Genomic DNA, 26,729 nt, shown 5'->3' on the forward strand with positions numbered 1-26,729 from the left:
TTATTTGGAAATTGAGGAAAACCAACCAAGATTTGTCACTCTGGTCTCTTATGAAACACGCTGAAACATTCCAGCAGGTGTGAAACGGTGAGCCGCATACTATACGGGTGTTGTTCTCCAGTACCGTGCCCCGATTTGATTATTGCGAAATAGGTCTCCCATAGTTGATAATGCTAACTATTTTACAGTCATCTGTAACAATGCACAAGGGTAGGTTTTGCACCCCCATCATCAGTGTAAAATATACAGACAGATTTAGAAACGGGAGCAAACTAGCTCAACTGTAAATCAGTATTACAATAAAGCTGCATAAAATTGAAGTGTTACATTGGCACCCTCGGTTTGTCTGGGTGACAACGTAGAGCTGGTTTTGCTCCTAGTGCTAAGTGAGGACCAAAGGGTGAAGGGCCCATTTAAATCGGTCCATTCAGCTGTATTCTCAATACAGATACAGAATGGTGTGACTATAAAAAAAAGGTTCCTTTACAGGTCCTTTAACGCCAAAACTGCGGTGGGATTTCTGACTTCAGAATTTTAAAGGAAACCACCATCTAATGCTTTAATATACAGGACTCCAATGTGACTTACCGGTGGATGGGTACAGGATGCCGGCGGTCAAAATCCAGACGCCGACATCTCAACAGGTTTAGGATACCTGGTAGGTATCCAAACCCTCCCCCTCTCCCTACCATAGCCCTAACCCTCCATTCCAGATGCCTGAACCTATTCTCCCCTATTATCCCGTTTCGGGATACTGAACGTATCCCCTCACAGGCATAGTAAGTGCTTATTTCCCTGGTTATACCAAAGATTTAACAATGTTCCCAATGCCAAATACTAAAGAGATATATTTGAGGCATAGATGTCATATTTGCCTACCTACTCTTCTGAATTTCTGGCTGCTCTCCCGGATGCCCAAGAGGGCAGGCTAGACTCACAGATCCCAACCACTTTCCTAGTGGGTGGTCCGAGAGGTAGGGAATAGGATTTCGGGATACGATTTGCGGCGGCACGCATAGTTCAAAGGCACTGAGCAACGGAGTGCGATTGCAAGATTCCCGGCGCCAAGCGCCTCACCCTCGGAATGTTGGCAAGCATAACTTATACCCAGCCGATAAATTTGTTTGCACAACCTGGTGTCCATTAGCTCCAACCCTGTGACTGGTAAATGACATTTAAAAACACATAACAAACGGGAAAAAAAACTAAACACTAGTCAGTTCTAGATGACAGTCTGTATTCGCATGAATAAAAAAATGTTACAGTTCATAACAATGGCGAAACTACTAAAGGCCACAGGGGTGCATCACCTATAGGGCCCACAGAAGAGGGGTTCCCAGCAATTCAGGTCTAACCTAACGAGGCGCATGCGAGTAAAGCACCAACTGGATCCAACTCTCTGCATGTGCTCAGAAGCACAGAACAGGGGCCTCAATAGGGAGTACTGCAAGACTGCGAAACCATCGGTAACATCGAGTACCATGGCAGCCTCACACACACTTGCACAAGGTCTGACCTTACTCAGGAATCGCTAGCCTCATTGCACGCAGTGAAAGCCCAAGCTGTGTATGGCATCGCAGTGCCTAATTTATGCTCTCCCATGCAACAGCGTTGAAACGCACTAACCTGGCTGCGCTTCGCCAACCACCCCCCACCCCAAACGGTACTTCCGGTCAATCACTCTGCGATGGGACTGCACAGTCACTGAGATGGCAATCCCGTTCGCAGTGGAGTGTTCGCGCACGTGCCCTGCGATGCATACGCATGCGTAATCGCAGTTACGATTGCTGCTTAAATCAGGCCCTATAATCGGTTCTCAGCAGAAAATTTCCGGCTCATATGTAGTTGTAGAAGAAACTTTATAAATATATGATTATTTTTTCTGGATGGATATATGTAGAGGATGTTGGCACACGGACCCCCGAATCCCCCAGCTAGGAGGTGCAGAGCACCGTCCCGAAGCTTTATGATTTCTGGCTGAGCCTTCCTGGGTATTTTCAGAGCTTGCAGGCAATATGAATTGTTGTCTTGTGGATTGGGGATAAAACAGCAGATATCAAGCAAGATGTCACTGCCATTCTATTCCTGACATTTACATTTCCTGGAAGGAATGATGTAAACTGTAAATATTGCTTGAATGCTGCACATAATTATAACCCCAGGGAAAAGCTGCATTTCTAGTGCTACATCTGCTGTATAAAAACACAACAGCGCGATCGCAGGATTGGTTTGGGAGAACGTAGCCGAGCAGCCAATTAGAGCCAAGTCAATTAGCGCCAATCAAGTGCTGGATTCCCACAATGCTCTGATGTTTGTCAAGCAAACAGATGGAGCGCTCCAGGTCTCTCCCCTCTTGTTTGACAGCTTTGAGCAGAGGAAGCAGAACGATTCGCACGCAAACTCTTGACAAATAAATGCGCGTGCCAGGGTTCTACCGTCGGGCGACTTTGTGGGGCGTAAATGTGTGATGGAGGAAGCTTGGCAGCAGCCAATGATGGACTAAGACCGGACAACCATCTGCGGACTAAACAGCCAAATGACCTCTAATCAAAGTGGCTTTGCAATTCCGCTGATTACTCTTCTGTATTCCAAAAACATGAATCTCTCGAATATCAGGCAAGTCAACTGAGGGTACAGGAGCAGACTTCTCAAAATGATTGGGGTGCTCAAGTTCATTTAATCCTACCAGTCAGGGGTGGAACTCCGCCATGCCCAATAACAAAATTTTTGGGAAAGGGCCTGAACCTGATATGCACCTCCTAAGCCCCCTTCCCCCACACACACACAAGCATAATGGGTACAGGATTATGACCGTCGGCATCCCGTACCCATCCCCTATCCTGCCGACACCATTAAGCTGCATTGTAACCTTGTCTGCACAGTCCCGTCACCATAATCCCATCGGTCTCCTCTTGCCAATTTAAAGAATGTTGAATTAACATTTTATTCCCATAATAATTATAGTCTTGTCTTTTATTATTAATCCATTGAACTCCACCTAAAAACTACAATTTGAGAGCCAGGCAGAGCTTCCCTATAAGCCCCACAATAAATAGCCCCTTCTATACGGGACAGTGGGAAGCTATAATCCAGGAAATGAACACCACATATTTATATAAACTATAGAGGCAGCACGTCTCAGAAACATACTCTGCTGCCCTTTAAATTCTTTTAAGAAAACAGACATCTGAAAATATCAGTTTGGCACCAGTTCCAATCAACTCTTCAAGCTGTGCTCGTCTTAGACAAGGAAAAAAAAAAAATTATAAAAATTAACATTACGTTCCTTCACAGAATAAACACAGGCAAAACTCTGTTACTTTGGTTACAGCAGGGGCCCAGCACTTCCTTTCAGCAATGCCAAAAAAATTAGCATTTTTAATATGTAGGAAATGAGAGTCTTGCAAATGTGGGTTGACAGCACCACTTATCGAATGCATAAATCACACTCCGCTTATCATTAGTCGATTACATGTAAATACCCATTAATGGTAATATCATTTACATGTCCTCATGTTAAACACAAGATGCATTTCCAAATCACGCACTTTAAAAAAAGGTAATAATATTAAAGAGCGGGTGAACCGATCCGGCAAAGCATCTGTCGCGCAATATGTTGTACTCTCCGAGTATCTCCAATCAATGTATTGAGTCATTCTGACATTTAAAATTAATAAGAAGTAAATGGCAGCACGATTTTAATTAGACAAATTGAGAAAGCATGACCAAGTTAGTGGTTAATGTATTTCCTGGGAATTAGTCTGTTCCGCAGTTACCTGCCGGACCCGTGCGAGTAAGGAATAATTCACAGCTCTCCTGGAGAACGTTGTGAGATGTATAGGGGGCGCGCAGGGTTATATGTGAAGGCTAAAAGTGAGAGAGAGTATGACTTCTTCTTTAACTATTTTCTCATGCGTTTTAGTAATTGGTATACAAGTCTAGGCGCTGTGTTATTATAATGCTGAGAACACAGTAATACCAGAGCAAGGATTTACATTCTTCCAATTGTTTCAACCAAAAGGTTGTTCACCTAAAAAATAATGGATTCATTCTCACCTGCTGTTTAGCTCATAAAAAAAGGAAAAAACTGTTATGGTGCGTACACACGGTACGATTTAAATGAATGATATCGTTCATCGTCAATTTTTATGCTGCCAATGATTGAGCAACGATCGAGGATGCGCATTCCTGCATGGACGATAACGATATCGTTAATCGTCCATGCATGCAGGCCAACCTGGACAATATCTATCAGTGCCTGCAGGAGGGAATGGTCGTTGGTCGTGGGCGATATTGTTTGTGTGTGGATGAAATAAATAATTCATCCAACACACTGGGAAATTCAAGGGAGATCGTTCAACGGTATCGATCGCTGAACAGCTCGTCCTGTGTGTTACTCTTTTTTATATATGCGGTTAATAATTAAAATGTTAACCGACCTCAGGCGACTCTAACTTACTGGTTTGCAAAGGCTTTAAAAAGATATAGTTTGTGTATACCTTGTTGTGTTAACTTTAATGCATCCATAGCGAATTACTGCGCCGTATACATGTGCTACAATAACTAACAATAACAGCAACAAAATATAGTAACAACAAATAGTAACAAATAAAACTTTACTGGACGGATGAAATACATAGAAGGTTAACATTTAGTAAAAACTGAAAGACAGAACGGACAAAACAGAGCTGCTTGTAATGGGAGATGCCTGTCGGGGTTGGGGGTGGGGGGCACCATCAGGTTAAAATGTTATGTGTTGCATTTATTTGCTTTACCCACTTCAACACATAATAAAATAGGTTTATTCTAAACGTCAATTTTACGACTTAAACTTTGAGTATTGAAAGAGAACATTTATCAAACTCATCTCCCAAGGAGAGGTGGCCAAAGGATCACATTTGGATGACGGGGCCCATAATTATTATGGGTGGCCTTGGTTACAAAGCAATAAATTAAAACGATCTGAAGGCGGACAACCTTTTTAAATGCTACCTAACTTATATTTGGTTTTTTTTTTTACTTTGCAAACTTACCGTATTTAGACCGTTAAGCACAGCCTGCCGACAAGGTCCAGCCTGCGCCCCTCTTGCTCAATAAGCAGGTTGGGGGGGGGGGGGGGACAAGGGCCATGACATTAAAACGCGCTCCGTAATCAAATCTTAGTGGGGTTTATTTTTTGCGTTTTTTTTTAAACCGAACGCTTGCAGGAAATGTCAAGGTTTTCCAGGCAGACCTTAGATTAACTAGGTATATTTGGAAAACATGAAATATAAATGTCGATTTCACTCCAGAAAATCTGCAGTCGTGACAAGGACAGAGCACCGGCAGGATTTCAACCCTGGACATCTGATCGATTTTTCAAGTCAGACTCAAACAGGCTTTTATAAGACGACATCACTGAGCCCCAATCCCAACGTCCTTGTTACCTACTGCAATGCAGAACCTTTACATCAAAATAGACCTCAAAACACATAATACTTCACATTACAGAGACAGCTGTAATTATTACTAAAGATTTAAAGCAATGAAAACAAAAAGACACCTACTAGTGCAGTATATTTAATAAATAATACAAATCCTGTAATTCACTATTAAGCAAGAGTTTTATTATTCATTAGTGTTCATTCTAGCACCTGTCACAACCGGTGCAGTTCCTCTTTTCTGCCTGGGGTGTCGCTCTCTGTTCTGGTGCTTCTAGCACACTCAGCTGATATATCAGTTTGTGTGCTAGAAGCACCAGAGCAGAGAGTGACACCCCAGGCAGGAAAGAGACACCCTGCACCTGCACGGGTTGTGACAGGTGCAGGGTGCTAGAATGAACACTAATGTAATATATGGCACAAACAGGCCACTTCGGTCCTTTTAGCCTTTGTTTTAGGTAGATTGGCTGCCATCTTGATCCCCTGTTAAGGGAGTGCATCGTGAAGATTCCGGTTATATGTCTGGTAATAGATTATAGCACATCTCCACTGTTTATAAATTCAGACATAACATTTCAAAAGATTTCTCTATTGCTTTTGAAGCATTGTGGACATAGGACCTCATTCAGCAGTGGGGGAGGGGGGGGGGAGGAGGGAGGTAAGAGGCCAGGATCTCCGTCGGCTTGCGTGACCACATGCGTCACTTAGCCAGCCAATGTCATCACAGATTAACCAATGCCGCGTCCTTGGATAAGTTATGCATGCAGGAGACATGATGCTTCCTGCTGCATTACCATAACATGCAAGGACAGAATTGCAAAGCCACCAGTGTTTTAGCAAGGTTGGCTGGCGAAGCCTCTGGAGTCATGGTGATAACAGGTGGATAGCTGATCATAAAAAATACGCTTTCAATGAATGTTCTCATTCATTTAAAGTGGGCACAGCAGCATGGTTCCCCTCTGAGTGACATGTATGGCTCCCTATACAGATAGGGACGGGTTATAGCAGGCCTTCAGGAATGGAATTTGGAAGATGGTGACTATGGGCAATTAGATGCGAAAAGTCCGTTATCAGCGATAATTTATCGCAGATGACGTCATTTTCGCTATTTTCACTTATCCCCGTATTCAATTTCAAAGACTTTTCGCAGGGGTAAAGTCTTTGTCAAAAAACGGGGCTAAGTTTTCACCACTGAATAGGTGTCGAAAAAAGTGCAGAATTGGGGTTTTGGGGTGCAGAATTAAAAAAAAAAAAAAGGGGTGTACCCTGCACCCCTTGGAATGTCCCCTTAAAGCACGGGTGGGAAACCTTTTTTCTGCTAAGGGCCATTTTGATATATATAACATTATATGCGGGCCTAGTGCAGGCCACGCCGCCTCCATGTAATGTCACACAGAGGCGGGGCCACAATCGCCGGTGATTACAGCAATGCCCAGAGGATGCTCCGGGGAGCTGTAAGGGCAGCGGTGTGACTGTCTGAAGTGTCCTAAGGACGCTCCTGGCGGTGCTGCTGCATAGATTTTGGCTGCAGGGTGCTATTCTAGTCAGATGAGCCTAGCAGAAAAAAGCTCTGAGGGCCATACCAAATGATGAGGTTCCCCATCCCTGCCTTAAAGTAATCGGTGTCAAAAAAAATTGTAAAAAAGTTCGATAGGACACCCCAAAAAAAGTGGTTTCGTTTTGGAGGCGGGAAAAAAAAAAAAGTTGGGGGGACAAAACTAAAAAAACTAGCGAAATCGACTCAGGGGGGGTCCCCAAGTATGCGTCAGGTGTTTTTTTAGAATGCGCTTGGTTGCGGCAGGTGGATATTGAAAAAAACATTTTAGGGACTTAAAAATATGCTTGCACGCATTTTCATGTACCCCAAATTTGATGGGACTAGTTATTTTTTTTTTTTTTTAAATTAAGCTAAATGCTATTCTTCACTACTACTTTAAAGACGCATTAAAGCACCTCTCGCGGCCGTTTAAAAACCCTAAATACCTTTAGCAGGCCAATTCGGGGGTACTCATAGTGATCCCCCATGTCAGACCATCTTTTGGGGGGTGACAGGCGCGATTTCCCCAAAAGTGACAGGACTTTTTTATACTTACCTCTCCACTGGGTCCCGTTTTTGCAGATTCCTAATTGAATACGGGGATACGCGGGCACACGCCCGATACTTTATCCCCAGGAAAAGCTGCGATGACGGCGAAAAGTCCAACCTCGGACTTTTCGCCTCTAATTGAATATGGCCCTATAAGAGAAGAGACAGCAGAGTAACCGTGCAGTCTGCAGCAGAACGATCAGGCTTACAAAGACCATATGTCAATACAAAGCTCAGTTCTTTAAATACGAAAAACAAAAATTACCCAGGTTGTTCTGGTGAAATGGGTAAAGCACATGAAAACTAACTCACGCTATAGACACAATAGTGATTTTTCGATGCAATTTTCTTTGGCTTAATGGAACATGGAAAACGTTTTTAGTTTATCATTTCCTACAGCCCGCATGGGCGCTCAGGGACCTCAGGCTGCTACTTCGTTGTCTGGTTTTTGTCCTATTTTTGGACCCTCTAATCTGGACATACTCCCAATGGCATTATAGCCCACCCAAATTATGCCATACACACTCCCCAAAAGCTCAAATCGGACCATATTGCAGTACATCAAAGGTCACATTCTATAAGGATAACAAACAGCCATTACAATCAATCAATGGTCTACTGTGGCACTGGAAGCTGTGCTGCCCCCTGTAGGTGCGAGGGGTATACACAGCCCTGATTAGCTACAACCCACTGACAGCTTATTGTCTAAATTCTACTCCAGCATATTCCCTTCTATAAAACAGACATTAAACCAAGCAGCAGAGGTCGGTTACTTACTTCCCCATCCACACCGCGTAGCTTTCCGGGAGCTTCGGCACAAAAAGAACCGCTTTCCCTGTATCCACCTCGATGGCTCCGTAACAGCCAGACTCGGTCACCCCGAACGTCCAGTGGAAGAACGACTCCTGAGTGGTAAAGTGAAGAGATAACAAATCTGAGAAATTGTTTCATCAGTCAGACTTCTCCGGGGTGTACTCCACAAAAAGCTGGACAGAGTCAATTTAGCAACACTCCCTCTACTATACAGTATACTGTGCCCAACGCCTACACAACATGGAGGTACCCAGTCTGTCAGCTAAACTCATGTTTAGAAGATAACAGCCTATCCATTCATTAGGAAAGAGGGTGCATTTTTCTTTTAAACCAACATACTGTATATACTTTTTCACCCACACAATGGCTATCTCCACAAGAGGTACAATACTGATTCTACCCTGCGGCAATACATGCTGTATGAGAATTGGTTTGTTGACTCTTAGATTACCTGGCCCAGTCCTATTTCACCCCAGGAAATCTTTCTTCCAGAACGCAAGGTTCCAATAGTTTAGACTTCTGATCCAATGATTGAGGCTTTATGCACGTCTACATAAAAGGCCTGTACATTCCCAGCCTCATTCAGTGGTTTAGAGATTTGCATTTGACCCAAAAGCAAAAAGGAAACAAACTGATTCATGTGTGGCCGTGCTGCTGAATTATTACCTGCAGGCAGCCTGGATTGGCGATTGAAGTAGGGTCAAATGTAACAGGTAGCGGGTTTTCAAAGTGATGAGATTCTGGCACGTTAGGAGTGAGATTTAAAGTGGCAATGTTTATTAGGGCAAAAGCAGGTTGGTTTTGCCTTCGTAAAAATTGACGTTCTAAAGCTGACTGCTAACTATAAATCTCGGCACATTCCCCCAAAAACGGTGCCTGTTACATTTGACCTTTAGAAAACTATTACCGAGCCCCCAGGCATGTGACCTTACATCCAAGACTAAAGTAAGTATAATTCAATCTACTGCGTGTTAGCATAAGGTTGGAGCTATTCGCTTACAGTTCCCTTATTCACCAAGTCACACAAAACTTCAGCTACAGGTCCATCCGGGCACAATATAGTGACCAATCATACATGCAGGGAGAGTCGCAGCAATTTGTCACTGTAATCGAAGAAATTTAACTAACCTGGTACAAACAGGGAGTTGGCATTGTGGTCATGGAAACTTGCCAGTTCCATTCCCAGGCATAATGTTACCCGAGTAGGTGACTTCTACAATGGGCATCTGTAACTGGATTCACTGCTGTGCCCTGCAACCCACTATCCGATACCGATCCCATTCACAAAACAATAAACTGTGCTTAAGAACTTTCCCAGAAGAACACTTTTTCATTATTATAAAAGAAATAAAAAACTAGTGTTCATTCTAGCACCCTGCACCTGTCCCAACCCGTGCAGTTCGTCTTTCCTGCCTGGGGTGTCACTCTCTCTGCTCTGGTGCTTCTAGCACACTCATCTGATGCAACCGACTGCTGAGATACAGACCAGAGTGTGCTAGAAGCACCAGAGCAGAGAGAGAACGACACTCCAGGCAGGGAAGAGGAACTGCACGGGTTGTGACAGGTGCAGGGTGCTAGAATGAACACTACAAATCCGCAAGTGCAAATTATAAGGAGACCATAAAACGTCACCTGGCGGAAGAGGACGCCGGTGTCTGTGCAGTATCTATTGGTCTCCTCCCCTCCCTGCAGGACCATGATGGACCCTTTGGGGACATGTTGGTTGTTTCTCAGTCTGTCACAGAGACGTTTCCTGTTTAGGGCAAACAGAGCAGCTGGAACTTTCAGCGTTTCGTTTCCGAGCCAAAACGATGGTCTACAACAGGGAAACAATAAAAAACGAAAGAGTTAATGAATAAAATGAGAGACTAATCTCAAACATATGAAACAAAAGCACCACAGTGAGCTACAGAATACGGTATTATAAGTGGCATAACGAGGGTGGGCAAGCATGGCTTATGCCCTGGGCCACAGTGCAGGTAGGACGCTAGAGAATGGACATGGCTTGGTGCAATTGTGAATCTGCGAGCGATAACCTGCAAATGTCATACTAGAAACAGAATGTGTATAGAATTACATATAGAAGGTCATACAGGATTGTCTGGCAGTGTCCATGTACTTAATGAACCCTTGTACTATGCTTCTTTCCCTTTTGGTAGCTAAAAATCATGACTGTCCAGTGTACACCCAGACTAATGATAGGTATGCATCATATCACTGATGACTAGTGAGGCCGGAAAGTGATAATAATTATGCATGTTACAGGTTTGTTTATACAAGTAGTTATACTAGTCATATATTCTAGAGAGTCTGCACATCTGGTAATAGGTTTGCCCAAGAGATAACAATTCCTGGATTGATATAGGACCAGTAACAATGAGACAATTGCTGTTTAGGGCGGCGATAGTTTATGGCTTTTTCCTGATGGTACTCATCCTTTCTGTGGTATCATTTTTCAACAGTTTTCCGAGGGCTCTATTTTTTATTTCCCAATTCGCCCATGGCTCCATTAACCCTAGTTACGCCTCTGGGTGTCCTTTTTTTTTTTTTACGGTGCCCATAAAATTGTTGCGCCATCTGAGTGCGATAGCCGGCGGTACGAGCAAAACTGTGTGAGAAACCCGTGGTTATGGCGCTCTCTAAACAGGACTTTTTACATGGCTAAACCCAGCCTAGTAAGGCGATAATTAAAGAGCGCCCAGACTGGGCGCTCATTAAATATTGCCGCCCACGCAACACTTGAATTGCCCCCATAAAGTATGATTTTGCTGTAACAAAATGTGCCGCTATTGCCATTGAGCCAATACATCTGTAACCTTTACTTCCGGGACCTTTCTTTTCCAATATACTGCTCGCCACAGACAGGACACCGTAATGTCAGAGTGGGTTTATGACTATGGGCCTGATTCACTACGGAACGCTTTTGCGATCGCAGCTGCAATTACGCACACAGGTCTGCTGTGAAAATATGCTAATGACTGCAATTGTAAAGCTATTATAGAGACGCCCAAAGCCAGCATAGAGACGCCCACTACAGCTATCGAACATCCGTAATACTTTGCAATTCTGATCGGGAACATGGAGTAGCATCGACCCCTCAAGCACAATTACATAAGGTTTGACCTTACTCATAAATAGCTAATCTCATCGCAAGCAGTGAGCACTCAAGCTGCGTATGACGTCACTGTCTAATTTATGCACGCCAATGTAATGGCGTTCAAACGGACTGGCACGCCTGTGTTCCTCCGACCACTCCCCCGTCACCGGGTGTGGATTAACAGACAGTAAAAAAGGTCAACAGTGTCCACTCTAGATAGACACCTGATGTTAGACAGTCAATAGGTCGACTGGGACAAAAGGTCAACATACTAAATGTCGACATGCAATAAGATAGACGGGAAATTGTTGACACAAATACGGTCGACACTTATTTAGCTCTAATCTTCACCCCAACCCTCCCCTCCTGGTGCCTAGCCCTAACCGTCCCTACATTTGCCTAACCCTAACCCTCCCTCCTGGTGCCCAACCCTAATCATCGGTGTAAGTGCCTAACCCTAACCGTCAGGGGTAAGTGCCTAACCTCAAAAAATAGAAAGCATGTGTCGACCATTGTAGTGCCGACCTTGTGACCCTGTCGACCTTTAGTGTGTCGACCTTTTGTCCCAGTCGACCTATTGACTGCCTAACATCTGGTGTCTATCTAGACATTGTCGACCTTTTTACTGTCTATCTATAGTCCTTAACCCCCATCACCACTTCCAAACGCTGACGTTCCGTCCCTCCATCTGCGATGGCTTTTGTATCTGCATAGATGAACGCACAGCAATCGCAATGCTAACTAACACACGCGAACTGCATGCACCATCGACTGATCTGCGTACACAGTTGGAATTAAGATCCATGATGAATCAGGCCCTATGGATGAGATGAGCCTATGTTCAGCGCCAAATAAAGAAATAAAAAAAAAGATATTTTTAGGTCTCACTCAGAGAAGCTTCTATTCCTTCCACTGTATATGCTACGTATAGGGAGGGCCTGATTCTGGGTCGCACGCTGCCGTGACAGAATCAGCGCCTTTTGCCGTAGATACTTACCACAAAAAAACAAAAGAAAAAAGTCAGCAATGTTCTCCTACTTTACCACAGTGGACTGATATACACTATGGAAGAAAAACATTCCTGACGGCCAGCTGAGGAGAGCATGACCAAAACACATGACGGACACCTCTAACCAAGCCCAAGTTCTTCTACAGTCATGTAGGGATAAAAGCTCATCAGATGATCTATTGCAAAATGCTTAAAGAGAAGGATTACACATAGAGAAAAGATACTCTGCTGCCTCCTAAATGTAATAAAATACAGAATGACCCGAAGTACTCCCTGGCTTTCATTTCACAATAGAATTCAAATCCATAAAAGGATTCATAAAAATTATTAAAACTGCAGAAAAGACTAGCACTTTTTCTTTTTACCCTATTAAGGGGGAGATATATCAAAGCTTGGAGCGAGATCAAGTATAAACCAATCAGCTCCTTCAACTGTCATTTTTCAAACACAGCCTGTAACGTGACAGAAGCTGATTGGTTGGTACTCTTCACCTTTTGATAAATCTCCCCCGAAGTCAAAGGGGCATATTCAATTACGCATGGGGTTTACCGTGCAGGGAAAAGCTCTGGGTTTCACGGCCGGAGCTATTCAATGATTTAGCCATTTCCCCGCGAGGTAAAACCTATGGTAACGCGCGGAAACACACCGATTCCGTGCATAAATGCGGAATCCAATGGGTTTCTCCATACGATAATTACCAGAGGTGCATTTTGACACTGACTCAGTAGCTCTGGTAATTAACACTTGGGGTATCGTCCGCTAATTGAATTGGTCAGCGCCGGCAATTAGCCGAGAGGGCGAATTGATATTTGCCCCAAAGGGTGCTGCTAGTTTATCTAGCAAATCATCTGCATCTGGGATAGTGTGAACTTTACCCAGAGCTCTAGGACTAGTTAGACCACACATTAAGAGATGTGGTTTCATTCGACACAGAAGCCAGGATCCTGAGTTGAATGTTTCTAGGCAGAAGTTTAAAATGAAGTACTCTATAAACTGCCAGACAAGCTACATTCACTAGATGATAGAATGTAGCTGTGACTTACAGTTCACGCAGGTTGCACTAATCGTACCTTTAATGGTTCTAGGGCATTGCTAAAATAAGACAAAAACTTCCGCTATGCAGGGTATCGCGAAACATTCATACGTTTTTAACGGGATATAGTCGACATCCCGGCCTGCGGGACGCAGACGGTCTTAATACAAGCGCCGAAATCACGACAGGTCGGGATCCCGGCACCAGTATCCCAACCATCGGCATCCCGAAGGTAAGTATCGGGGTGCTGGGGAAGGGTAGCGTTAGCTGGCGGGCTTAGGGTTAGGCACCGGGGAGGGAGGGTTAGGATTAGGGTACAGGGAGGGAGAAATTAGGTTTAGACACTAGGGGGTGGGGGCGGGAGGTTAGGTTTAGGCACTAGGGGAGCAGGGTTAGAAATATACTCACCATTGACTATTATGGGTGTCGGTATTCTGACTAGCGGCACCCCGACAGCCGGGATATCATACCATTCCCTTTTTTAAACATACACTATTAATCTATATAATAAGCGAGAAAGTGTGTCTGTCTGTCATTTATGCACAGCCAGAGTTTTGTACCTAAATCCACCAAATTTGGAATGGTATCAGGGCCATAACTAGGATAGTGGGCGCTGCATGGGCCTGTCAATTTTCTGTTCATTATCATTCTCACTTGTAGCTTCCTCTTCTTTTATCCCCAGCATCTCCTGGCCTCCCCATCTCTTTCATGGCCCTTCTCCATGAAGCCATGGCCCTTTTTCGGGTGTGCTATCTCCCCATTTAAAAAATGCGCTTTCTGGTACAGGTCACCAAAACGTCTAGTTATGGCTCTGGGTGGTGTAGTATGACCAGGAATAGGTTTCTGCCTAGGTTTGAACTCCGTCAGGGCCACTCACTGTCACACAATCCCATAAAACTGAGTCACTCTTAAATTACACAGTTTCCGGGGCTGAGGGGCTAGCTTCATACACACAGAGTCATACTCTGGCAGGCTCATGAGCAGCTCAGCACTCGATACATTCAGACTGTGGCAGACAGCATAATCAATCCACGATCTTTGATCCTGGCAAAGATAGCATATGGAGATTATTAACAACAGAGGAAATTGATCACAGACACACAGTGCCACTGCGGACGGGCCCCCTCTTCTGTCCAGGAACAGGACTCCAGTCACCTGATGGCAACCCTGCTAGACATGGTCTTCAATGTTGGTCTGCAGGGTGATTTCAGAGGGCGATTCAGCTGCGGACGCAGTGACAGTGACAATGCAGATTCCCTGACCCGTACTGGGCATGTGTAATAAGGGTCTGCGATCCCGTACACAGTCCAGCAGCAGACTACCAGTGCTTGACGGGGGAGCTGGAGGAGACTGCCATTGTTTCTCAAAACGGAGGAGGGCGTTTGGGCGGTGGGAATGGGAGTGGTGAGACCAGGATCATATTTCCTGGCCTCATTTACACATCTGCGGTGGACAGATTGCTTGACCCCGACTCAGCCAGTCAAAGGGATTGCAGATGATCCAATGCCGCTTCCTTGAGTGATTCCTCCTGCTGCATTGATATTACAGCTCTCGCAGCTGCAATCATGTCAGCAGCTGAGATAACATATCCATCCCCAGCTGAATCACCCCATCTGTTCTACAATTTAAAAGAAATTAAGGCTGCAAGTGTACTTCAAGGGGGTCCAGTCTTCAAAGCCAGGCATCTCAGCTAGTATTAGAATAGAATGGATAAGAGCTGGAGAGTTTGCGCATTTTATGGTTTCCGTGAAGAACTTATTATACCTCATAGTTTTCTATTTATTTTGTATGGTACTAAAACATTACAGCAGCTAAAATTACACATTACCAGTGTTGTAAACGGTGACCTAGACTTACATTGTTTCTAGTAAATATTCGTCCATTAATAGGGTCTCTCAATGAATATACTATCATGGTGGTGAGCAGTTAGGCTGGGTACACACTAGGTGACCCGCCAATGCGACGCCAGATGGATATATTGGTTGGGCGGTACTTACCTTACTGGCGTCTGCAGCGACCTCAATGTCGTCATGTGGAAGCGTGCATAGTTGATACACACTAGACAATATGTCGGTCCGGTATGTAGTCAGGTTACCGGCGGCCAGCATCCCGACACTGAAAGCCTGACATGGGACTAAAGATGGGTGTCGAAAAATTCCGACGCCCGGCATACCAAGCAGAGATTGTAGCCACATGTGGGGGGGGGGGGGGGGAGGGTTTAGGATTAGGCACCCCCTCAATTCCCCTGGAGGGTTAGGTTTAGGGTGCGGGAAGGAGGGAGTTAGGATTAGGCACCAATTGGGTAAAGTTAGGGATAGGCACCACTAAGGGAGGGTTAGGGTAGGGGGAGGGAAGGGTGCTTGCCAGCCCCAGTTGGGTTTTGGTCCATCGGTATTCCACTGTCAGTATTTGAACCGGCAGCTGAATTCCGTCGGTCCAATCTGGCATATTATCCAAGAAATCATCTAGTGTGTACCCAGCATTAGATAAGACCGACGCCCGGCTTATCGAACGAAGTTAAGCCGAGCGCAGAGAGCTGCAGGGAGGGGGGGGGGGTTGAGGGTACAGGTTTAGGGCTCCCGGGGAGGAATAATGTTAGGCACCCCCCGGGAGGGTTAGGCTAGAGCAAGGGGTGGTTAGGCACCCCCCGGGGGACTTATATTTAGGCAGCGGGGTTAGGCGGGGGGCGTTAGGGTTAAGCACTTGGGGGGGGAGGTTAGGCATCCCTAAGGGAAGGTTAGGGTTAGGGGGTAGAATTAGGTTAGCGATACTTACCTTAGGGACGATAGGGATCTTCACCCTTGCCGGGCTGCCGCTGTCGGGATTTGAACCGCCGGCCATGTAATACCTACTACACCCGGTAGCCTGAGTCAGTCGGGAAAATTCGATGCCAGGCTGCATACATATCAGCCAGTTACGGTAGTCTGTACATTGTAAGTTGTCCCTGGCACCTCTATGCGGCGCTAAGGAAACTTACAATGCTGGTAGCCACAATGCGCCATTTCAGACCAGCACGCCACGTTGATCCTGGGGTATTAAATCCCTACTCCCACCCAGTGAATAGCAGCACCCGCAGAACCAGATTTAGATGGGGGCATGGGAGGTGCAGGCTTCCCTCTCATGGGCTCTGTATACCATCTCGATTGGGTCTATTTACTAAGCAGTGTTAGGAGACAGAGGGCCTGATTCAGAGCCGCTCGTTCGCACAACTGCACATGCGTATGGGTTGTAATGCGCATGCGCCAACCAGTCAGTGCGGTCGGAAATTGTGTGCTCGCAAAATTTCGAATGCCTGCTAATTTGAGTGACAGAATGAGGCGTTTGTGGGTGGTAACAGGGGAAGGTGCTTGAAAACGGGGAGTGGTGATCCAAACGCAGGCGTGCCAAACGGTCAAAACGGGCGTTTTAAGGGTGTGCATAATTAACAAAGCAGCGTCATCGCCCACGTCACTTGGTTGTCTTTTAGCCTGAACTGCTCGCATGATTGCGGTAGGAAAATGCTACCACAAGCACTGCGAGCAGTTCATACGCCTTTCGATGTACTCGATTAATCTAATAAATAGCGGAGATGACGTAGGATGCGAGCAGCCAGGGGGGCGTTTTTAAAAAATAGCAAGCACATGTTTCGTTCGCTTGTTCAGACATAGAGGCGTCAACAGACCGCAAAGAGCGAGCGCTCTATTTAAATATCTGGCCCCTTTTTCTGAACGAGCGAGCGCAAATAGCGTCCGGCTCTGAATCAGGCCCAGAGTGATAAGTGATAAGAAAGTGATAAGGTGCCAGCCAATCAGCTCCCAACTGCCATGTCACAGGCTGTGTTTGAAAAATGACAGTTAGGAGCTGATTGGCTGGCACCTTATCACTTTTCACTCCGTCTCCTAACACTGCTTAGTAAATAGACCTCTAGATCAGCTTGCCTCATCCTAGGCATCCTTGAGCATCTCTGCAACCAATTTGGACAACAGGAGCCTGAAGATGAAGCTCTAATAAAAAATCTTTGCTGCACCCCACAAGGAAGCAATCAGCTGCCGAGCAGAAGTAATAAGACTGATCCTAAAGATGGCAGGTAAGAACCATTTCCCTTTATTAAAGCAGAAGGGCTTTTTCTCACTTCAAAGAGTTGCCTTCGTTGATAACATTGCCGTGATGATCATGGTCTTTGTATGGGGAAGCCTCACAAAAATCAATACCTGAAAATCATTTTAAAAGAGAAAAAATAAAGCCATAAATCTTTGAATAAAGCATGTGTGTAATTTATAAATATTTCTAAAAATATAAATATATTGAATGTGAACTGGGGGCACGGGTGGTATACAATGTGAACTGGGGGCACAGGGTGAACTGCCTATATAACAAAGCACCCCCATCTTGTAAAGATAATAGCTGGTGACTGCCTTCTGTGGGGGTCTTACTGTAGCTGAACGCCATCTCATGTTGGCATTAGCAGGAGGCGCCCACGGATATAATAATTAAAGCATTTTCACATTTTAGTTATTAGGTTTTTTTTTTTACATTTTTCATTTTTATCTAATCTGTAAATAGAAGCCCAATTTGTGTGCACGCGAGAGCCACCTATAACTTTATGCGTCTAGACACCCAATACAGTGGGGATTTAATAAACAGATTTACACACAAATGCTTTACCAAAAGGTAGGCAACAATTTTCCCTTTGGGTGCAAAACAGGCTGGGTACGGGATCCCGAGAGGTCAGAATACCGACAGAGGCATCCCGACAGCCAGAATCCCAGCAGATTTTTTTTAAGTATTAGAACCCTTACCCTAATCCTCCTCCTAACCCTCCCGTCCCACAGCCTGACCCTAACCGTCCCACAGCCCGACCCTAACCCTCCCGTCCCGTCCCACGGCCCGACCCTAACCATCCCGTCCCATGGCCCGACCCTAACCCTCCCACAGCCTAACCCTAACCCTCCCGTCCCACAGCCTGACCCTAACCCTCCCACAGCCTAACCCTAATCCTCCCGTCCCACGGCCTGACCTCAACCCTCCCCTCCCACGGCCTGACCCTAACCCTCCCCTCCCATGGCCTGACCCTAACCCTCCCCTCCCACGGCCTGACCCTAACCCTCCCCTCCAACGGCCTGACCCTAACCCTCCCCTCCCACGGCCTGACCATCCCACGGCCTGACCCTAACCCTCCCGTCCCACGGCCTGACCCTAACCCTCCCACAGCCTAACCCTAATCCTCCCGTCCCACGGCCTGACCTCAACCCTCCTCTCCCACGGCCTGACCCTAACCCTCCCCTCCCACGGCCTGACCCTCCCACGGCCTGACCCTAAGCCTCCCGTCCCACGGCCTGACCCTAAGCCTCCCGTCCCACGGCCTGACCCTAAGCCTCCCGTCCCACGGCCTGACCCTAAGCCTCCCGTCCCACGGCCTGACCCTAAGCCTCCCGTCCCACGGCCTGACCCTAAGCCTCCCGTCCCACGGCCTGACCCTAACCCTCCCATCCCACGGCCTGACCCTAACCCCTCCCGTCCCATGGCCTGACCCACACCCAAACCCTAAGTTTCCCCCTGACCCTAATACTTACCTCCTTATGCTTACAGGTATCCTTACAGTCGGGACGCTGACTACATACATCCCATGCAAAACATTCAATTTTACAAGCCAAAAAATGTTTTCCGGAATGCCATCAGGATTACAATATATGTACAGACACTTACAAAAGTAATAAATGGGTATAACATGGTCAGTGGCTTTCCTGTCCTTACTTTTTTTTTTATTTTTTATTAAAGCTAGTTTGCTCGGCTTAGGTAGATAATTTGTAGTCTCGAAAATTTTGTACTGTAATTCGACTTTGAGCTGAACTAGCTGTGGCAGGGTACACTCACCAGAGGCCCAGGAGTCACCAGGTGTGAGGGCCACACTTTCGGGTCTATTTACTAACCCTAGGATGGCGATAAAGAGAACGGAGATAAAGTACCAGCCAATCAGCTCCTGTCATTTTTGAAACACAGCCTGTGACACGGCAGTTAGGAGCCGATTGGCTGGTACTTTATCGCCATCCAAGGCTTAGTAAATAGACGTCTCTAGTTCTGCGGCTTGGAGAGGATATTCTCTGTGAGGGAGCTGGAGCAGTGCAGCGAGTAGAGGCAATGACTCCATAGATGCAATTGAGTGACACCCTGCAGCACTAGTGCCAATGGTTGCCTATCTCTGCACTCTTCAAGATTTCAAACGAGCTCTTAAGACCCACTTCTTTATCAGAAGCTTTCCAGCTCTCATCCTAACCCACCACCCCATGCTCTTGGCTCACTGTCAGTCTCCCACTCCTCATGAGAGCTTACAGTCTAAAGGGCAGGGCCCTCTTCCCTCACTTACACCATCATCTCCTCCCCACTGCCTACACCGGCACCAAACCTTTGGGTTCTGCCGTCCTGCTGCTTATTAGGGCACTATGACCTCTGCTGCTGCAGCAATGTTTATTATACACCTTGTCCATGTTCTGTACTGTACGTCCCTTTTTCTTGTTTTGTTCACACGGTTTCTGTACACTCGGCCTGATTTAGAGATGGACTCTAATGCGATCACAGCTGGGAAAATGTGCTAATGGTTCCAAAGATCAACCGAGCATAAGGACGCCCACTGCTGCCTTCTCATATGCATCTGACGTCGCTTACCTGCGGAAATATCGGCAACATCGATGCACAATGAGCGGCCATTTCGCCCTTGCGGAAGGTCTGACCCACCGCAGACTCGGCAGTAGGAAATCGCAAGGGCTAATTTATGCACGCCAACTTAACGGTGTCCAGTCAGACACGTCTGCGTTTTTCTTACCCCCGTTACCTCCCCCTGACTACCTGTCAGTTTGCGAGTGGATCCACTGTGCGTCCGTAATCACAATGAAATCACGGTGCAACTTATACGCATGTGCACTGGTAAACAATCGCTCGATCTGCGTCCGTAATTAACACTGCTGGGGGGGACGACTGGGACAAAATGACGACACACTAATGGTCAACAGGTATGGGACTGCAAGCAAAATTCAGCGAATAACGGCTGCGGTAAAGTGCGGCCATTGCCGCGATGACTTGCCCCGGCGAGATCATCGCGGCTAATAGGATGGAGCCTTTAGACTGCATATTATGCTAATCAGCCCGGCCAGCTTGCTAATTGCAGCCACTGTACACAAACATTGATCAAGTGCATTGTATGTACTATTTGTTATACTATACCTACAATTAGGTCCTCATTTCTAAATTTCATTTATTAACTGATTCAGAGACTGTCGCAAATGGCGTTGCAGCTGCAATTCCGTACACAGCCGACGCGCAAAAATATGCAAATGTAGCAGCCACCGGGATTTTTAATGAGACGCCCACAGTCGGTGTATCAGCACCACCACCACGAAGGTGCAACCAACGGGCGCACATCGATCTGAGTAACCATATAGTCGGGCAGAACGGCTTTCAGAAGTAAGACGTCGGAGCCATTTTTAAGCCATGCAGGATCGCAGCCGCGACCTGTTACAGGTTCCTGAACTCGTCCCTGCCTGTAAATTACTTGGTAATTAAAGCCTCACTGCGATCGCGGTAACAGGAACATCGTGGTCCAAGTGTAATGTGACATACGCATGTAGGGTAAAAACAAAATGTCCATTTGCGATAACATGGGCATTGCGACAGTCTCTGAATAAGCGCCCTGTATACGTTGGCTGTTTTATATTTGTAAGTTTTTACTACATTATTAGGAGAACACCTAGGATATATATTAGAAATAGACATCAGCTACAGATTGTTAATTTATTGGATCATTACCTCCGCAATCAATTTGGTTTATTTTTAATAGATAAACAGACCACTGCTCTTGCGCACGCTTTTGTCGCCGTGCCTGATAAAACAGTCAAAAGTTCTGACATGAGATTAACTATTTTTTTGGAGCACCCATCACCACCTGGTGTACGATCAGCTAGTCGACATTCAGAATGTCAACAATTAACATGTCGACACATGGTTATTTGAGGATTTCTAGGGTTAAACAAAAAAAACAACAAAAAAATGTCGATTTTTATTTATTTTAAACCATTTCGGCCTAATTGTATGTCGCCATATTAGTTGTCACTCAAACATCCATGTCGACATTCTGACTGTCGACTAGTCATACCACACCACCAGCCCTTCCGGGTGTCCACTGAGGACGCAGTTTATACGGGATACGTTTAGGAAGCCGGCGGACGCAATCCCTAGCGCCGGCTTCCCGAATCCTCTATCCCGCCTAGGGTTTTAGACGCCTGTCAATTTCCCGGCGGCGGGAGACATCGATCGAATGGATGCCGGGCGCCGCGAGCGGACAGCCGCGCGGGGGGGGTGAGGGTTAGGTTTAGGGTACCCGGGGGGAAAATAGGGTTAGGCACCCCCCTGGGGGACTTTAGGGTTAGGCAGCAGGGAAGGGGGGGGGGGGGTTAGGGTTAGGCACCCCTAAGGCTGGTTAAGGTTAGGGGGGTTGGTTAGGTTAGTAAGTACTTACCTTAGGAACGATCAGGATTTCCAGCGCTGTCGGGCTGCCGCAGCCGGGAATCGAACTGCCGGTCATGCGACAGCCGGCTTTTCATACCCAATGCGTTTATTCATTATGCTTCAACCATTCAGTGGCTGGCATTGCTGCCTCACTTGATGCCCGCGTCCTCGTTTATGCGGGTATATCTTTGCTTCAACTTACAGGTTTTGTTTGAATATTTTCAAACATAATTGCAGTAAGCTGTGCACCTGCGACTTAAAACTACACCTTGTACACAGTCCCGTACAGTCAATCAATAATATAAATAAGTTCTTAAAAAGGCAATAAAAATATCCAGAAAAAAACAGGACATTTTGTACCCTATGTTCATTTTTCTATTATGTACATTATTGTTGAAAATAAATGAGAAAAAAATAAATAAATAAATAAAAAAAGATAAAAAGGAGAACAAAAAAAATAAAAATAAACAACCCACGACTATTCTTTGAAACATGGCAATAGAACGACATATTAACAGTTCTAAGTAAGAATTTAGCAAATAGTGGCGTCTATTTATAGGAGTGCGCTTTCCCTAAAAGTATTGTCAGTAAACCAAGACGTATCAATAAAGTTAGACATTCCAATCGATATACCCCATCTACGGCACAACGCACCTACAGGCACGGAAGGTGTTGCCATTAAAAATAAAAAAAATAAAATAAAAAAAAGGAGATTTTTCAATATGAAAGGCAATTACTATTTTTTTTCCCCCTCCCTGCACATATTTGCTGCCAGAATTAAATAACAGTGGAATTAAATAAGGTAATTCTTTGTCAGCACAGATGCAATTAGGACAAGATGAGCTGAACCCAGAGACCCGAGAAATTCTATTGAAGAGCTAGAAAAATAACACAATCTTTATTGAAGCGCAGAGATGTCTTAATGCACACGCAGCACAATCAGAGCAATAAAGCCTGCACATTGGCATTTTCCAAGGGTATTGATTTCCACACAGCAATTCAATTAGTTACTTATTGAAAAACATCCTTAACACTTTTTCTGCGCTGCCGAGATGCGATGTGACGTAAACACCCACTTGTAATAAATAACGGGTATTATTAAAATGAAGAGCCAGCAAAATATATCTTGTGTGTTCAATGCAGGAAAATAAACCGGGTGTGGATTAACAGATAGACAGTAAAAAGGTCGACTGTGCTAGATCAGACACCAGATTTTAGACAGTCAATAGGTCGACACAATAATGGTCAACATGTAAGGTCGACAGGTACAATTGGTCGACAGAGTCAAAAGGCCGACATGAACATGGTCGACCAAAAAAATACGGTCGACACGTGATTTTTTTTTTTTTGCCCTAATCTTAACCCTAAAGGTGTGTACACACTAGGCGATTAGGAAAAACAGTACGATTACAACATCGTAATCGCACAGTCGTTCCTGATCCCCTGTAGTACCTACACTGAACGATGTCTTTCAGTGTTGGTGTCCTCCCTCATCCCTGAACATGGCCAATCTGTCGTTATCGGCAGAATGACCTGCATGTTTAAGCGACGATGGATTTCGGAAACGACCAGCGGGAGCGCGCATTGCTGGTTGTTTCCGACATTATAGTGCACGATTACGATGTCGTAATCGTGCAATCGCTCAGTAATATCGCCAATTGTTTGTGCACCTTAACGCAGCGTACACACTTGGCGATATTAATGAGCGATTGAACGATTACGACATAGTAATCATTCAATCGCTCATTAATCGTGCACTATGTCGTCGGAAACGACCAGCGATGCGCGCTCCCGCTGGTCATTTCCAACATTTATCATTGCCTGAACATGCCGGTCAATCTGCCGATAACGACAGATTGCCCATGTTCAGGGATGAGGGAGGGTACCTACACTGAAAGACATATCGTTCAATGTAGGTACTACAGGGGATCAGGAACGACTGTACGATGATGTCGTAATCGTACTGTCTTTCCTAATCGCCAAGTGTGTACGCTGCTTCCCCTTGGTGCCTAACCTAACCGTCGGGGTAGGTGCCTGACCTGAACTGTCTCTTCTAGTGCCTATCCCTAACCCTCCAGTACTGTCTCTTCTAGTGCCTATCCCTAACCCTCCAGTAAGTGCCTAACCCTAACAATAACAAAAAAAAACACACGCATCGACCATTTTTGTGTTGACCTTTTGACCCTGTCGACCTTTTGACTATCTAACATCTGGTGTCTATATAGACATTGTCGACCTTTTTACTGTCTATCCATAGTCCGGAACCCAATAAACTTTCTCTCTTTCCAAGGCTTGGTAGTGTTCACGCTAGGTTCGGCGCCGTGCAGGGTGCTGGACCTAGAAAGGGGCACTCCTGCGCGCGCGTATCCGAAAAGGGACAAGAGGATGTGTCTTTAAGACTCACCCCCCTTTTCCATCACTCTTGGGGGCATGCCAGGCGCTTACAAACATGCCGGGCTGCCCCGAAACTCTCCTGTCTCCGAATAGATACTGTGCACGTGCGCACGGTATCTATTCACCGGCATTGACCGCTGCAGCGCTATTTTTCCCACTAGCGGAACACTGCGGCCCAAGGAGGGCACAGTCTGTCCTTTTGAAATTGGGCAGGGCGAGGAGCAGCGCAGCGCCCCGCTAAAACAGCCTAGCGGGAACGCTACTTAGTACCCCATAGCCTGTATAGTGACAGAAGCTAATTGGTTTGTATTTTCTCTCTCTTTTCAAGGCTTAGTACATCTCCCCCTTATACATTAATAAAACTACCTCTATGAACAGGACTGTTAGCTTGCATACTTTCTGAGCAGTCAGTCCCAAAGCATATTTAAAAGGCTTTAAGAATAAGCGTTAACGCCCATGTGCACAAAGCCTTAGCCAGTGCTGGCTGCAGGATCACCATAATTAAGCTTTAATTATTTGTTTGTGGCCCCAAGTTCATTAGCATCGGGCAGGCAAGGATGCAAGGCCAACAACAGCACCAGAAAAATATATATTGATACGATAGGGAGGGCAGCAACACTGGGACACTCATAGGGATGTATGGGAGCATCTGTGCTGCAGGGCAATATCACACAGCTGCCCCAAGTAGGTTGTTGCCCTGATCACAATCACAGCACCCATATAGAAAGTATAGTCTGGTTACAAGCATGAAGTTGGAAAGAATAATTTTAAGAAAATAGAAGCACACGGACAACATCCCAATTTATTTAATCTCCAACACCAATAATTGCTCATATTAACGGTATTCGAAGCAGAAGGTAACCAGTACATGCCAGGCAATTACAACGTTCTATTATGGGGCAAGTTCTCACAAATCAAAGTACAAACAAAAAAAAAACAGAAGAGGGTGCTAAATATTTTAATTAGAATCTTTTTCACACACAGCAAATTGTACGCCTTGCAAAGTCACACCACAAGTCAGTGTAAATGGATATTGCCCTAACAGTAGTGTTGAAGAAAATCACAAGTCAAAGTTCATTTTCCCATTTCAAAGTTTCCTTGACTTTGCTTTAAGACAATTACTTATTAAACCACAGTTTTAAGGCATTTATAATATTTAACAATGCACGTTATATTCTCTTACTGTATGTCATAACCTACATTGAAAGTATTACATCACTAAAAAGACTCACAATCAACGTTTCAGCTATTACTACAACTTTTAACAGCACCTCAACACTCACAGGCTGGATAAAGCCATTTTCCCGGCAGAGCCATTGTAAATCCTACCTGTAATTCATGAATGCAGGATCAACCAAAACAATGGCTGCCATCACCGCTTGTAAGCAACTTGCCCACTTTAAGGTGCGCTACCCACTGGGGCTGTGTTAGAGGCTTTTTTTTAATGCTAGGAAATAAAATCACATCAAACAAACTCTTGGGAGTAAATTTACTAAAGTGAGAGTTTTTAGAAGAGAGTTCTAAAAGTGATGTTGCCCATAGCAACCAATCAGATTCTACTTAACAATTAACTAGCACCTTCTAGTAGATAATAACTAGAATCTGATTGGATGCTATGGGCAACATCACTTTTAAAACTCTCTTCTAAAAACTCTCACTTTAGTAAATTTACCCCTTGATTTGCTTTTGTTACTGGTGCATGAAGCTCACTGTAGGCTTCCTCAATGTATTTCTCCATGATAAACGCAAACAACAGGGGATATGGCGGCACTAAAACATTGGTATCTTGTGTATGACAGGGTTATTGTACATCCATTAACCCGCCTGCGAGTGACGCCAGTGGGTGCGAGCTCAAATGCGACACATAACAGTGCAGAACATTCACAAAGTTCCACATTTGCTTTCTATTTACTGCAGTTTTTGTTGTTTATATGCCAAAACCTATTTAACAAAATGACAAAAATGTAATAAACATGATAAATGTTCTTATAAATAGATAAAAGTGGATATAACCCTATTTATTCGACCTCCACTAACATATAAACCCTGGATCACAGTATCCCATGTACTAATACACCATGTTACCATTTCCAGCATTATATTATATTATATTCTGTATATTCCATACCCTGAACACTAACTATTGATTTACAGTAGGTACTTTCTGGCTTCCTCTGCTCACTGTCTTAATCCTGCTCTGTTCATTCCTTTCATTGACAGCAAAAGTTATCCTGTGACTTTTCAGTTATAGAACTACAAGTTCCAGCATGCTCCAGCCTGGGAGCCTCACACTGCCCATGCACAGAAGTTACAAATCCCCAGCATAGGTATCTCTGCTGCAGATGTGTGCACACTAGGCAAATACGTGGCACATACTATGCATCTCCTGCTGGCAGGGC

General features: G+C 45.2%; 1 protein-coding gene across 1 annotated transcript in view; it reads right to left on the reverse strand.

Moving 5' to 3' along the window:
• The window catches only part of PEPD (peptidase D), a 225,953-nt gene that overhangs the window by 199,052 nt on the left and 172 nt on the right, over nt 1-26,729 (reverse strand). The window contains exons 2-3 of the mRNA XM_088451097.1: nt 9,952-10,135; nt 8,284-8,411 (exon numbers count right to left, since the gene is read on the reverse strand). Coding sequence (XP_088307223.1) covers nt 8,284-8,411; nt 9,952-10,135 — 312 coding nt within the window. The remainder of the gene's footprint in view (nt 1-8,283; nt 8,412-9,951; nt 10,136-26,729) is intronic.

Source organism: Taudactylus pleione, unplaced genomic scaffold (assembly GCF_031769625.1).
Source record: "Taudactylus pleione unplaced genomic scaffold, aTauple2 ptg000537l, whole genome shotgun sequence".
NCBI classification, from domain to species: Eukaryota; Metazoa; Chordata; class Amphibia; order Anura; family Myobatrachidae; genus Taudactylus; species Taudactylus pleione.